Genomic DNA, 15784 nt, shown 5'->3' with positions numbered 1-15784 from the left:
CAATTTTTTTTTAAATTTTTTTCAGAATTTTTTTTTAATTTTTTTTTCAATTTTTTCTTAATCTCAGTTCACTATGGCTTAATCTCGGGTCAATATGCTTAATCTCAGGTCAAATCGCACTCCGTGGTCAAACTTCCCGAAAGGTCACCCATCCTCACACTACTCCAGCCCAAGCACGCTTAACTTTAGAGTTCTATCCAACCCCGGCAACAGCTCACTTCATAGGCACTTGTTGATATATCTAGCATATCAATCCTGTTATACCTTGTTGATGTCTAGGACTTTGTTCATGTTCATGACCATGATGAAATTTTGAAAAATATTTCAAACTTCCCGACCATATTACGTATCATTTTTTGAAAAAAAAATTCAAAACCAATTTTTTTTCTGTTACTAGTGGCGCACCACATCCACGGTGCGCCACTAGTAAGTTTGAAATTTTTTGAATTTTTTTGCCGCTAGATCTTGAAAGCCCCGTAACTTTTTTTCTGTTAGGTTTTTGGGGATTTTGAAAATTTTTAACTTTTTTGCCGCTAGATCTTGAAAGCCCCGTAAATTTGGATGTAACTTTTCGAGTAGATGATTTTTCATATAAAAAACTTTTTCATCCGAGTTCGTATGCAAAAGTTATGCCCGTTTTATAAATTTCCAGAGAGATTTTGCAAATAAAGTCGAAATTCATATTTGTAAATTTTCCCAAAAACTAGAGCACATATCACATGGGAAACATATTATCTTTTATTTTTTTGACATTTCCATCATTTTGTTTTATTTTTTTTAAAACTGAAAAGGCGATCCAGGGGGGGTGCATTCGGTGTTGGGGCAAGTTAGTAATGGCGCACCGTGGGATGGTGCGCCATTACTAGTACCCACGGTGCGCCATTACTAGTTTTGAAAAAAAATAAAAAAAATTGATATTTTTTTGATTTTTTTTTGAAAAAAACTTAGTAATGGCGCACCATTGAAAAGTGCGCCATTACTAGTTAAAACTAGTAATGGCACACCGAGACATGGTGCACCATTAGTAACAAAAAAATTTTATTTTTTTTTTACTTTTTTTCAAAACTACTAATGGCGCACGACGGATGTGGTGCGCCATTACTATGTCAATTAGTAATGACGCACTATGCAACGGTGCGCCAATAGTAACAAAAAAAATTTTATGTTTTTTTTCAAAACTACTAATGGCGCACCACACACCAGGTGCGCCATTAGTAATATATTACTAATGGCGCACCGAGACATGGTGCGCCATTAGAATATAGTAATGGCGCACCACATCACAGGTGCGCCATTAGTGGCCATTCCATCTATAGCCCTTTTTGTAGTAGTGACCTTTTCTTCCTAAGCTTCCTTCATTTGATGAGTTGTAGATGATAAATTGTGTTTTGGTATAGGTCTGTATGTGCGCCTAGCACCTTTCTTCCTGGGTCAACAAAATCTTCTCCTCTAAATTATCTTCTCACATCAAGCTACTCGTAATGTGTGCCAACTAGACACTTTTAATGAGATGGCGTACAATTAAATGAAGAAAGGGCAAGTTGAATATCATATTATGATACGGTTTTGATAATAAATTATATACTACTATGTGTTATACATGGCAATAAATGAGACCACATGTGATACAAATATATGATATTATACATTACGGATGTAGTATCATACACTAGTATTGGACTGTGCATAGTATGGAGTAATTTAAACTAGTAACGTGCATATGTTACTACCTCTATAGTGGGAGTAACATATGTGTGGCGTCATGCTACACTTTATTCATTATCTTGTAGGCTTATCTTATCTTGATATATGTGATGTTACTTATAGTGTGAGTAACTAGCTATGTTACTCAATCATTTCTCTTCTCATTAAATCATTGTCATATAAGCAAATTTGCTAGTTGAACCTTATGTTACTGCGAAATTACTCCTGATGTAGACAGTCTGATATGTATGATACTAGTATATGGTACTCCCTACTATAACCATTTTTAGAGTAGTTGAAATCAAAGAAAAACATTAGTCCCTAGATTTCCATGTCAGTTAGGTCCGTAGGTGTAGCATTATTGTAGCTCCACTTGTGATATACTAGTCCGCAGTACACAACTGTGAGCAGCTCGTCTGCCTGTTCCGTGTAGATGTCTTCAATCCGCTTCCCCTCCACATCTGCTATCTAACTGTTTGCTGTGTCTCTCCCACTATCTCCTCGAACGAAGGTAAGCTTGACCTCTTATCAAAACCATATCCTGTTTGTGAACGGTGATTAATTCTACATTTTCTGGCTCGTTCTGTGAATTCATTACCTATCAATCCGTGCGGTTCCTTATGCAGAGGATCGTGCTTCGATCGAGCTCGAGGGTTCGTGTCGCTGGTTGTGAACTACAGATCGAGCTCGGCAGCGACAGAAGAGATGGAAGAGAAGAAGCCCGGAGGCGACGGGTCCGGGTTTTTTTTGTGTTTCCTCCCTCCGACGACCAGGGGTGTGGCGTTCTTGCTAATTTGGTGCTCGCTCTCTTTTTGCAGAGAGAACAGCATGGAGCTGCCTCCGATTAGTGCATCCCTTGGTGCCATGGGTTCCATTTCGGGAAAGCTGGACGCGCTCCAGGATACAGAGCACAAGGATGAGATCAGGAAGCTCAGGTCGCGGCTGCTGGCGCTCTCCAAGGCACGGGATCCCCCAGTAACAGCGAGGATCTGGATGAAGGATGTACGCGAACTATCCTATGACATGGACAACTTTGTCGACACCGACGCAGAATGGATCCACAAGATGTCAGGATTCAAGGCTCGAGCCAAGGACGCCAATGGACGGTACGACAGGTACAACCTCGAGAGCGTCCCCAGCCGTATGAACATCGCTACGATTCCAATGGTGGACGCCGGCCGGAAGACAGATATGGTCGTCGGCCTTGATGGCGAGGGCGGCGCCTTCAAGACGATCTGCAACACTCTGGCCGACGGGGATGAGCAGCTCAAGGTGCTATCCGTTGTCGGCGTAGGAGGAATCGGGAAGACCACGCTTGCCAAACAGCTATGGCGTGAGCACAAGCTCGGGGACCACTTCCGCTGCCGGGCTTTTGTGCGGACGGCCAAGAAACCTGACATGAGGAGGGTCCTCAGAAGCATACTCGCTCAAGTTCGTCCGGACCAACCACCCGACGCCAGCGAGGTGCACGACCTCATTCACGACCTCACACAACATCTACAGGATAAAAGGTACATATTTTCTTGGATCGATACAAATATCACCTCTGTGCCGAATTATAAAATATTTTAATATGGATTATATACAGACTGAAATAAATGAACAAACATACTAAAATGAGTCTACATACATCTGATCTAGAAAAATAAATTAGAGCATCTTATATTTCTGAACGGAAGGAGTAGTCAATTTATTACATCTAAATATGCTCACCTACGTTTCACACTATGGAAATTATAGAGAGCTCACGTTTGCTCCATTCCTTGTGCGTGCGGCGATTATATGAACCACTTGTTTTTAGGTCATACAAAACAAAAATCACAAATTTTCTAGACATGGTGAATTCATAGTTCTACCCTTTGGGATTTGTACTTAATACTACGTGAATGATTACCTTGCAATCAAAATACAAGAGTTAATACAGGGAAGGTGGGTCTAGAATACACAATAAAAACCAATGCATAAGCATTTCCTCTCTCATTAGGCCGAACGTCAGTGATGCGGTATCTTGTGTATTCATCACCTACTCCCTAAAAAAATTGGAATATGTTGAGTTGGAAACTCAACTACCTACCATTTATGTTGAACTGGAATTTGTATTCAAATGGAGAAGCATATTGAATGTAGTTCCAAAACTAATCTTCTAGAAAATATTTTGAATATCTAAAATAGATCCTTGCATTATTTATGTTTTTCCGTGTTCTGTAATTTCTTGACCCATGGACAAGAACAAGTCAGAATGCTGAAAAGCTAAAACAGAGAAGTTGTATTTGCAACACCAACTTGATATAAAACACACCCACTGATCCATATCACTTGTCGCTAAAATGGATGTCTCTAAATGTATTTTAGTGCTAGATACATCCGTTCGAGCAACAACTAATTTGGATCAGACGGAGTAATAATAATAAGTATTTGTAACAGTTGCTCCATTGCAAACTTGGTTATATAATACAGAGGTAACAACCTACACATTGACGAGGGCTAATGGAATACACATAACAGACATAAAACACACAAACTTGAGGGCAACCAATATAATTTGTTTGTAGTTTAGACTGCTCTCAGTGGGAAGTATCATATACCAGTATCATGCATAACATACTACTCGCAGTACATAGTATCATAGGTTAATACCTTAGATGATCTCATTCATTGTCATGCATGAAGCAATTGCCTTGCGGTTGATAATGCAACTTTCTGTCATATCCGTGTATGTGCAGCTTCCGCTACCAACACCCCGTCCCAACTACTCTTCTAGTGAGATGTGCCACTTCTTCTGCTCTCATAAACAATTACCTAGCAGTCGATGTGCAGCTTTTTCTCCTAAGAGCAAGTTCGCATATGTGGCACTACAATTGGTTTCCGAAGCACTAAAGTTTTAGTTCGGATCACTAAAGTTGCAGAGAAATTTTTTCGTCCAAACATATTCATAGGATATCTACTTTCAAAGAGTTTATCATGAGAAACCTACGGGTGAAAATGGATCATAATTACTACACTCGGTTAAAAAGTTATGATATTTTGAAGAAAACATTACCATATTAAATGCTCCTGGGCAACGTACCTAACTTTTCATGTTGGCTCACATTAGACCTAGACATTCGGCCTGGCGCGGGCTCCACTTTCTCGCCTGAAGCTCGGCCTGAAAGCCTAGAAAAAGCCCAAAATGACCACATATAGATATTTTATTTCAAATATAGGTATGATATATAAATATAATATATCAAATATGATTATTTTAATTATAAAGAACACTGTTTTTGAGTTTCAGGCCGGGTGAGGCCGGGCTCGGGCTTGGGATTTTCACTTTCGGCTTTGCCAAGAATGGCCCAAAACCCTGCCTGGCCCGGGGTATGAACAGGTCTAGCTCACACATGCATCGCCTCATCGCATGCTTATACCTGTTTAATGCACATGTCCCAGGTGGTGACGGTTTCAATCATGGTTAGACTAGATATACTCCCTCCCTTCCGATTTACAAGCAATTGATGCATTGGTGAACATACTTTTTTAAGAAAAAAATGTATTAATTGAGTACTTTTGTAAACTACAAAAATTATTTGACCACTCATTATCTATCTTGGTTGGTCTGATTGTTGAATTGAATTGTATAAAGCAGAAGGGATGGAGTAGTTCTTATTTGTTGTTTCTATGTCTGAACCATGTGATGATTCATCATGTGGTCGCGAACGGTGTGTGCTCGATTGTTCTAAAAAGTACAACTGCATTTTCAGCATTTACAACATGTTTGATTTGTGAGAATCAGAGATATGGAACCGAAGTTGAGGGGTGGGGAGAATAAAATTCGTCCGATTTATTAGAGCGGATGAGAATTTAATTCGAAAAGGGAATGAAAGTTGAGAGAGCTAATTCCCATTGATTTCTTCTCGTGGGTTACCTGTTAATTTTTAGGCAGAGTTTCATCCCAGCCTAAGTCCCATCTCATATCAAACAAGGGAATGAGAGTAAAAATCTGCTTCCCATGTCAGCATCTCGAACAACTCCCTTATCTCTAAATAACCGCCGACAGTTAGGGCAAAAAAGTCTCTCCATCAATTCATATAACATGACCACAATTTTAGATGGAACCTTCAAATTGGACATTCGTTCCTGTAGGTTTACTGGTAACGTTTTGGCGGCCTAGTAACCGCCTGAAACTTTACCACTTGCCCCGCAAGAACCTCACCAGAACACCGCCACCGCCGTCGCAACGTGATGGAACGCCGTTGCTTGCACTGCCTCTCATCGTAGGTCATCCTACGCTCTTCGCCACGCCGCCCCTAGCCGACGGCCGTCATACGTGTCACTTACTGACCGGTCCCAGGGCATTAAAAATAAACCAGATTTATGGGAAGAAGTTTATGGAAACTGACAAAAGTAGCTTCGAATAACTTCCATTAAATTTAATGGTCACCTCATAAAATAAATTTTAGGAGATTTTTTTACCGAAAAAGAATTTAGCTCCACCATAAAGCAACGCTCGACATACAAGATTCTAACCACCCGACATCACACGCACCCAAAGCAGATACAAGGTAACTGACCAACAACAACACTACTCCAAACACCCCAAAGCAAACAACAAGTAGGAGATCTTTTTTAATCCCTATATAAAGTATCCCAAATGATAAGTGCCACATATGTGGCATGAAGTAACATGGTCCAAACGCCCCCATTAGCATCCATTTTGCCACATCAAACAGATGACATCAGCGGAATCGTTTTGCCTTTTTCGGACTTAAAAATGTTATAGTATCTCTTAATTAAAAATCCATTTCATCATTAAATCCATCTCGATGAGATTTTCAAAAATAGATCTCATATTGATATGTTTTGATGATTCTTTTTGGGCCAAAATTTGTCATGATGTTACACTGAAGTTGCCATAGTGTTTAAATCAAAGTTGTCATGATATGTTTAATCTATGTTTTCCTTCGAGATTTAAAGCAACACTTGTATTTCAACTATTTTTCAGGGCAAATTTTATTAATTGACCATGACAACTTTTAGTAATTAACTATGACAAATTTAATTCATGGATCATGGCAATTTTAGTTTATAGGTCATGGCAATTTTAGTATTTTGAACATGGTAATTCTAGCGTGTTTGACCATGAAAATTATTTTTTGTATGAACCATGGCAAATTTGAGTGCATGTATCATGACAAATTTAAATAATTCACCATGGAAATTTTATTTTCTGGTTCATGGAAAATTTGAGTCATCGACCATGCATTTTTAAAGTAATTAATGACAAATTTCTTTTTAATTATGAACCATATCACAATTATTTCATGGATAATGAAAAATTTGAGTAATTCATCATGTCAAGTTTATTTTCGTAATTTATTTATTTATGACATGGCAAAAATTAGTTTAAACATAGAAGAAAAAGTAGTTGAAACATATCATGACAATTTCAGTATAAACACCATGGCAATTTATGTGCAATAGACATGGCAACTTTTGACCGCCAAAAAATATCGTCGAAACATATTGATATGGGATCTAGTTTTGAAGTCCTCGTCGTGACCGTTTTAATGGTGGAAGCGCATTTTCAATTAGATTTGTCATTTAAGAGATAAAACATATTAAAGTTTGAAAACTAAAAAGATTACCGCTGGCATCATCTCTCTCCGTCCCTTTTTTTAGAACGAAGGCTTAAGAAGAAGAGCCCAACTGTGAACTAACAAAGCCATCAACCGGCCAGGATTACACACTCGAAACCAACACAAGAAAACATAAAAACCACAAGGTACAAAGGCGCTTGTAATGTAAGAAAGAGCCATTATACCAATTCAGAATTTCTACTAGAAATGACGAATGGTTAAAAAAAGTTCTATACATAAGAAAATTAGACTTTCTTCCATGGAACTATTCACGGCATATCACACATTTTAAGGCACAAGAAAGCAGCTCACAAGCCTCACACACACCAAGCTAAAAATGATCATACATGGAGACACGCAGCTCAGAGATGTGAAGGTCCTCAATCGCGTACAGGTCACCAGGGAAGGATAATGTCAGCACAGGAGCAGCACTTCCGATGGCGAGGAAGGGCATGCCATCGCCAAATCACCAGCGGCCCTGACATGCCATGTCCTCCCAGCTCCACTGCCAAAGAAAGCCCCCGCCTCCTCGCCTGGCTCGAAGGCGCCGAACCATTGATAGTGTAGAAGTTCACCCTAGAACCTGGGAGGAAGGACACCGGCAGGCAGCAACACTGGAGAGGAACCGAGCTCACCCGACTAGCCACGGGGTGCTCACCTGTAGCAGAGCACCACCAAAACCCACGTACTGGACACGAAGGAGAAAGAGATGCCGGAACAGACGGAGAAGAGCAGTAGCAAGTGACCCAGGAAGGCATTGAGAACCTAAGGCCTTGACTGTGGAGCTTTAGCTCTCACGGGACACTGAGATGAGCCACCGGAGGGGAACCCGCTCCCCTCTCGCGCTGGAAGGCAAGGCACACCTCCTCTGCCATGAGAGCTCCGGAATGCAAGGACCCGCTGAGGATCTCGCCGCAGACTTAGGACACCAGCTACCGGGGCTGCTGCACACCCACCACATCACCGAGAAGCCCAAAGCCCACCTAGCTCCCAAAAACGGCACCTTCAGGAAGGACGCGACGCCAAGGGCACCGCCGCCGCCCAACAGAGTTGTGGTTTTCACCTGGGAGGCTAGAGGGAAAGGGGGACGGCGGATCTAACCTGAACGGCGCCTCCAAGGAGGGGAACGGCGCCCTCGAGCGTCGCTGCCGCCAAAACCGGCGAGGCCGGTTTGGGATTTCTCCCGGTCTTCGAATCCCCGCCCCCCTTACCCCAACGACGCTAGATCCGGTGGCTCGCAAAGAGGCAGGCCGGATCCGGCCGGGGCGGAGCTTGTCGAACAGGGGAGGCAGGGGCTGCCAGATCTGGCGCTGCCGACAGCAACAGCGGCCGCATCACCAAGGCACTCGTCCACCGGTTCACCCGCCGTCCACACGGCCAGGATCGCCGGCCCACGCCCGCGCCACCGCGGTGACGCCTCTCCGGCCAGGGCTACCGCCCCGAAGATCGCGGCCCCCCGCAAAAGACGCATGGCAGCCAGGGCCCTGCCGCCACCTTCTTTAGCGGTGCCCCGGGCTTGCCCGGCGGCGGCAAGGGAGGGAGGGAGGGGAAAGGGGGGTGGCGGCGGAGCTAGGGTTTGGACCCCCGAGTCGCCCTACCAGGAGCGATGCGAGGGGGGGAGCGGGTACCCTTACACTTGGGATAATGAAAGAGATGGGAATCTCTCCGTCTCTATTTGCGTACATGTGTGGAAGAAAACAAAATGGTTGTAGTGTCACAGTGGGCGGTTAGAAGGGCGTGTGGCCTGACCTTCTTCAACCCACACGGGTGTCATTTATCGAGATTCAGAGTCCTAATAAAGTATCTCATGCAAACTCCCGTCACCTACCCGATGGTTAAATTTAGGAGGGTACATAAAAGTAGTTCATGGGTCGCGCGCGTGTCTTGTGCCGAGCGTGCCGAGCAGACCACAGCCGCTTCAAGGTCAAGCCCGGCGGCGCCACCACCGTGCGATGCCTGGACGCATCGTGCGCCGGAAAGCTCTCTGTCGCACTGCACTTCCAGGCGATGTGTACAAGCGGCGGCGCGCTGCACCGCGGAGTCCATGTTCCTTTGGCGCGCGGAGATTCTACTGTCCCTTCCCCGATTGCACGGAGTTGATGGTGGACGAAAACAACGACGGAAAACAACGACGGAATTCCTTCCACTGTTGCACTGCTCTTTCGGCGGTGATGAGTACAGAATTATCATTCCTACTTCAGCTCTATGCACCGTATGTGTTCGGCAAAATGACCACTTGAGTAAGAGTCCCTTTTCTAGTTGCGTTTGAGGTCTGTAACGAGTAGGTTAATGATTTGTGGACTTGGTCGCGTATGTTGTTCGTGATATGCAATTCCCTAGCTCTTTGGGCTTTGCCATCTAGACATCGTTAGTACTCCCTCCGCCCGAAAAAAGCTTGTCCCTCAGATGAATGTATCTAGCACCAAGTTAGTGCTAGATACATCCATTTGAGGAATAAGTTTGGGACAAGTTTTTTTTTGGACGGGGGGGGGGGGGGGGGTTGTTTGGGTTTGTGTGTGTGGACTGGTCATGCTTCTTTGTTGGGGAATCCGGCAGCAGCATCCTACATTGTGAACATTCCCTCAAGAAAAAATAGCGAGTCAAAAATGTCCCAAACGAAAAAGGAAACACCAAATCTCCTGGCCTCTCTGAGCTGAGCAGCCATGAAATAGGTTGGCACCGTTCTGCAGCAGTGCGTCTATCACTTTTGTGTCACCCCAGTGGCACAAGGATGTTTTGATTTCTCTATATATGCATATTTTTTCCTTTTGTACTTAGTTACTTTATTGATAAACTCTTATGTGACACTTATCCATTTGTGTTTAGCCTATATACTTATCCACTTGGTCTAAGTGTGTTGAGAATATTTACTGTGTTCCACATAAGTTTAATTATCCTATACAAAAAATTTTAACAGGTATTTTATTATAATCGACGACCTATGGCATACATCAGTGTGGGATGTTGCTTCCTGTGCTTTCCCGGAGGGCAATCACGGAAGCAGGATAATAACAACAACAGAAGTTGAGGATGTTGCTCTAGCATGCTGCAGTTATCAATCCGAGTACATGTTTAAGTTGGAACCCCTCAGTGACAGTCAGTCAAAAGAGTTGTTCACCAGTGCAGTATTTGGCTCGGCAGAACGGCACTCGCGCCAGTTAGATGAACTCTCAGATGATATCCTGACAAGATGTGCTGGTTTACCGCAGGCAATTATTAGCATATCCAGTGTCCTAGCAAGCCATGCGGAAGCAAACACAGCGGAGAGCTGGGAGCAAATGCAACGCAATTTGCCAGCAAATACAGCTTCTGAGGAGATACTGAAACAAGTGCTGAATTTTTGCTACAATAGTCTTCCCAGTTGCCTTCAGACATGTCTATTGTATCTTAGTATATACCCAGAGAACTATATAATCTTGAAGGAAGATATAATGAAGCAATGGGTGGCTGAAGGGTTTGTTTGTGCACCAACAGAGAAAGAGAAAATGATAGTTGCTGGGAGCTATTTTGATAAGCTTGTCGATATGGGCCTGATCCAACATATAGACGTAGGGTATAGCAACAAGGTATTGTACTATGCAGTGCATCACATGGTACATGATCTTATCACATCAAAGTCCATAGAAGATAATTTTATCACTGTGGTAGATTATTCGCAAAGGACAGTACGGTTTTCTAACAAGGCTAGTCGTTTGTCTCTCCAGTTTGGCAGTGCAACATTCGCAACTACACCAGCAAGTACTGGGCTGTCACAGATTCGGTCTCTTACTTTTATTGGACTGATGAGCTGCTTTCCCATTTCTATCTTGGAGTTTAAGCTTCTTCGATTTCTGAACCTTCATATTTGGAGTGATCAACAACCAAGCACAGGTGTAGACCTCGTGGTTATTTGTGAATTGCTTCTGTTGAGGTATTTGCAGGTCATATGCAACGACATTGTACATCTTCCACGTCAGATGCAAGGTCTGAAACTCCTGGAAACACTTGAAATAAATGCAAGGGTAGCAGCTATTCCATTGGATATTGTTCATCTTCGGAGCTTGTTGCATCTCCGTCTCGGAGGTGGGACTGAACTACCTGATGTTACTGGTACTCTCACTAATGTCTCCCTGAATCCTCCTAGTGCTGCCATTTTGTTGGATGAGTCGAACAGTCCTCCGGATTCAGTGAAGACAATCGAGTTGTTGCCGCCCATTTGTAGAGTCCCCAAGTGGACCGGATGGCTTACCAAACTCTGCATTCTGAAAGTTGTGGTCAGAGAACTGCTAATGGATGACACCGGTAAACTGCAAGGATTGCCATCCCTCACTGTTTTGTCGTTGTACGTCAAGCAACGAACTACAGAAAAAATCATCTTTGTAACAGGAGCATTCGCCGCTCTCGAATATTTTGAGTTCAGGTGTGGTGTATTACACCACCTGGCCTTTAAGGAAGGAGCAATGCCCAAGCTTCGGAAGGTTAAGCTAGGTTTCAATGCTCATAGAGGAGAATGGTATGGTCGATTGCTTGTGGGCATTGAACACCTGTCAACCGTCAAGGAGATTGTTGGAATAATTGGATCAACTGCCGGTGCCGAGGAAAAGGACATGGAAGCTGCGGAGTCTGCATTCAAGGACGCCATTTGCAAGCATCATGGTAAGATCAGCTTAAAAAGGGGAGATGTTGTTGAGGAAGAGCAGTATGGTCCTTTGCTTGTGGGCATTGAGCACCTGTCAAACGTCCAGAAGATTGCTGGAAAAATTGGGTCAACAGCCAAAAAGCAGCAGGACTTGATAGCTGCAGAGTTTGCATTCAAAGACACCATTGGCAAGCATCATAGTGACGCCAGCTTAAAAAGAGGAGATATTGTTGAGGAAGAGTATGATGGTCCACCAGAAAATCAGCATTCAGTCTTCCAGAATAAGCTTATGAACTTTATTGAAGAAAAGAATAAGCTTATGACAGTCTCAGTGATGGGGTGGTTCCTGTCACCTCACATCACCGAGCTTATGAAGGTTGCACAGGACTGTGCAGCCACCAATTGCATGCTATACCGGGGAAGCATGGAGAAGCTGGCGAAACTGGTGCAAGCTCTGAAGGACATCAAGCGCCTCCTAGGCCCAGCCAGCACGGCCATCGTCAACAACCAAGCCAAGCTCGACCAACTATGGCAGCTCAAAAACGACATTCATGAGGTTGAGGAGATCCTGGACTTATTTCAGCTGGAGATCAATGACGTCCAGTTAACTGGTAATTACAATTTGAAGCATCTGGACAGCAAAAAAGTCCGGCTGGTGAAAGTGCTCAAGAGTGTAGGCGAGACTCGGGACAGGGCGAGGGAACTCCAACACGGTGCAGTTCCTTCCATCTTGCCACGAGCCGAAACCGGCCCGAACCCGGTGAGGGACGACAGGAGCTTCTTCGGGTATCAGGACGAGTATGCCCAGCTGGCCTCCATGTTGCAGAAGCAGCCGGATGGCAGCAAGGCGGACAACAAGATGCATCGGATTATCGCCATCGTCGGCCATGCCGGGATGGGGAAGACAGAGCTTGCTCGCCAGGTATTTCGGGGCGCCAAAGGCAAGTTTGACCTTTGCATATGGGTGCATGCCTACCGCAAGAACACTGAATACGACCTCCTGAAAGAGATCTGGAAGTATGTTGTTGGTCACAAAGCGGTCGGTGAGATGGAAGTCAGGCAGCTCCAGATTGAACTCAAGCAGCTCCTGGCGTCAAAGAGGTGCCTTCTGGTGCTCGACGATGTATGGAACCATGAGTTGGCGACCAGCGAGGTGCATAGGAAGCATGCATTGGTGGCTCTGGACTCGTTTATGGGCTTCGCCGAAGATGGAAGTAGAGTCGTGTTGACTACTCGAGCCAAGATTTGCTCGGCAACGTTCAGAGCAGATGCAAGCATCATCTTAGATGGGATCAAACCCAAGGAGATCACACTTCTGCTCGACAACATTGTAAAGCTTAGGACTAATGGTATCCAGGAGCTGCTAAACAAACAGGTGCCCAAGCTCAAGGGGTCTCCATTGGCAGCCGTAGAGATCGGTCACGAGTTGAGGAAACAAGCCACAAGTGACAAGATGTGCAACATCTTACACAACATTGAACATCATCTGGGCAGTGTATTAGAGGGACATTTGTTCACGTATCGCCATCTGCCACCGCACCTGCAGCGTTGCTTTGAGTTCTGCAGCATATTCCCATACAATTGGAGGTTTGAGCCTGAGAAGTTAACCAAGATGTGGATAGCTCTTGGTTTCGTCGAGGACACCCAACAAGGTCCGTGCATGGAAGATGTCGCCAGAGGCTACTTCCATGATCTGGTTGATCGTTCATTGTTCCAAGAAGAAGGTGAGGCACTAGGAATAGGGACAACTTATGTGATCCATGAGCAGATCCATTGGATGATACGCATGGCCTCCACCAAGAACTGCATCAGCATCTCTAGCACCGGATGCCATAGCACAACACCGAGAAGAATTCCTGTGACAGTTCGCCACTTGTCTGTCTTGAGCGGCTGCCTCGATCAGCTCAAGGCATATCCTAGTTCGGTGCTCAACAATATGCGGACTCTGGTTGTCCTAAAGAATGACGATGATGATTCGACGACGTCAACTTTTGACAAAGGCATACTCAACCTTTTCAAGGGTGTGAGAGTACTCGACCTGACAGCAACAGACCTGACACATCTGCCAGGAACTATCCACAAGCTGAAACATGTCCGGTACCTCGGTCTTCCGAGCACCATCAGGAATCTCTGTGATGAGGTCACCGGGTTATTGTTTCTCCAGACCTTCAGCCTTGCTGGGAAGAAGCGGAATACCTGTCGGCTTCACAGGTTTCCAAAACATATGAACAGACTCGTCAACATGCGACACCTTGACATCGACATGGAGTCCATCGCCAACATCAGCGGCATTGGGAGGATGGCTAAACTGCAAGGGCCCATCGAGTTCAAGGCCATCAGGGCGTCAGAGAAAGAAGGGCATGCCGTGTCAGAGTTGGAAGGGATGAACTCTCTGGGAGAGACGCTGAGCATAAAGGGCCTCGATGCAGTCGATAGCAAGGAGGAAGCCATGAAGGCTCAACTCGAGAACAAAAGTGCGGTCAAGGTGCTCAAGCTTGAATGGGGGCCACCAGATCCGCGGCAACTTAACAGAGGACCAGCTGCTTTTGACACCGCCACGGCCGTCCTCGAAGGCCTGCAGCCTCACCATGACCTCCATGAACTGCGAATCACGAGGTACCCTGGGGCGACGTCGCCGACCTGGCTGGGTGTGACGATGGAGAAGCTGGTGTGCCTGTACCTCAGGAACTGCACGAGACTTCAGGCCCTGCCTGCTATCGGCGGCCTTCCCTGCCTGGAGCTTCTGGTTGTCAAGGAGCTGCCCTGCGTCAAGAGCATCGACGGCGGCTTCTGCCGCGTTGGCACGTTCCCAGCGCTGAAGAAGGTGGTGCTGGATGACATGCCAAGACTGATGGCGTGGAGTGACATGCCAGAACTGTCGTTCCCTCGGCTGAGGGAGGTGAGCATCATCGACTGCCCGCGGCTGTCCTCCCTGTCGGGCCTTGAGCGCTGCACAGGTCCCATCGACCTGCGCGTCAAGGGATCGCCAAACATCACACCGGGGATCCTGCCTGCGATGTTCATTACTGGCGCCTCTAAATGGAAATTCCACTAGCGGTACATGAGGTCGACGTTCTTAAAACCTATGTAGGTAAGTAGAAATGCTTGACTTGTGGAAAAGATGAATACATCTTATATTTTAGCAACACATGGCTATACAATAAGTGAAAGAGAAGACTTTAGAGTAGCCGATGGACGAGGTGCCGAGGATATTGAACGAGAAGAGCAGCGCGCTATCTGAAAAATAGCCGCATGAAAGTAGTAGCAGTTAGTCCTGATGATCAGCAAACTTTGTTATTTGAGCAATGCTATTGGATGGTTTTCATGGATCTTCACTACAGATCCTAACCCCTATGTATATATACACTTGCAGGGTTCTGATCAAGTGGATAGGAGCGGGCATGAAGATGGAGGAAGCAACATAGAGCAAGAGGATAAATTTGAACTTTATAGAGTTGAGTTGCATGTACTGGATTTATATCAGCTCTTTAACCATCCTGGTGAGAGGTGGTCTGTGTACGGGTTTGCTAGTGTTGGGAAATCAGTGTATGTTAGATAACATTACAACCAGATAAGGGCATTTCTAAATGATCCGTTATAACCAGTTAGAGAAGTAAAAATGCGGTTTTACTCCTCTAACTGGGACCTAACAAATCCCCAATAGACCTTACTGGCTCGACCGCCGCGAATCTCCCCATTTTTACTCCACCGCTTGGCAGCCGAGTATAACTTCTCTTCCTCTCCCCTGCCTCCTCTTCTCCCCCTCGCCCACCGCCGACGCGTCCCACGCCCTTCCCCGCCGCCCCCTCTCCTCCCGATGGCCTGACACCCGCCGACGCATCCTCGAGCC

General features: G+C 45.2%; 1 protein-coding gene across 1 annotated transcript; it reads left to right on the top strand.

Moving 5' to 3' along the window:
• The first annotated feature begins 2066 nt into the window (after nt 1–2066).
• LOC123102918 (uncharacterized) lies at nt 2067–15538 on the top strand. The gene is made up of 5 exons (XM_044524386.1): nt 2067–2215; nt 2331–2438; nt 2523–3215; nt 10234–15025; nt 15308–15538. The coding sequence occupies exons 2-4, from the start codon at nt 2410–2412 to the stop codon at nt 14987–14989; spliced, it is 5478 nt and encodes a 1825-aa protein (XP_044380321.1). The 5' UTR covers nt 2067–2215; nt 2331–2409; the 3' UTR covers nt 14990–15025; nt 15308–15538.
• Nucleotides 15539–15784: the final 246 nt, after the last annotated feature.

The sequence above is a fragment of the Triticum aestivum genome, chromosome 1B, assembly GCF_018294505.1.
Source record: "Triticum aestivum cultivar Chinese Spring chromosome 1B, IWGSC CS RefSeq v2.1, whole genome shotgun sequence".
NCBI lineage: Eukaryota > Viridiplantae > Streptophyta > Magnoliopsida > Poales > Poaceae > Triticum > Triticum aestivum.
This window is presented reverse-complemented; position numbering and strand designations above follow the sequence as displayed.

What these genes read in the sequence shown, in the direction of transcription:
- LOC123102918 (XM_044524386.1), top strand. Translation starts at nt 2,410, where the DNA reads ATGGAAGAGAAGAAGCCCGGAGGCGACGG. An exon ending in AAGAAGCCCGGAGGCGACGG is followed by an intron (nt 2,439 to 2,522) that starts GTCCGGGTTTTT and finishes CTCTTTTTGCAG; the next exon opens with AGAGAACAGCATGGAGCTGC. An exon ending in CAACATCTACAGGATAAAAG is followed by an intron (nt 3,216 to 10,233) that starts GTACATATTTTC and finishes AAATTTTAACAG; the next exon opens with GTATTTTATTATAATCGACG.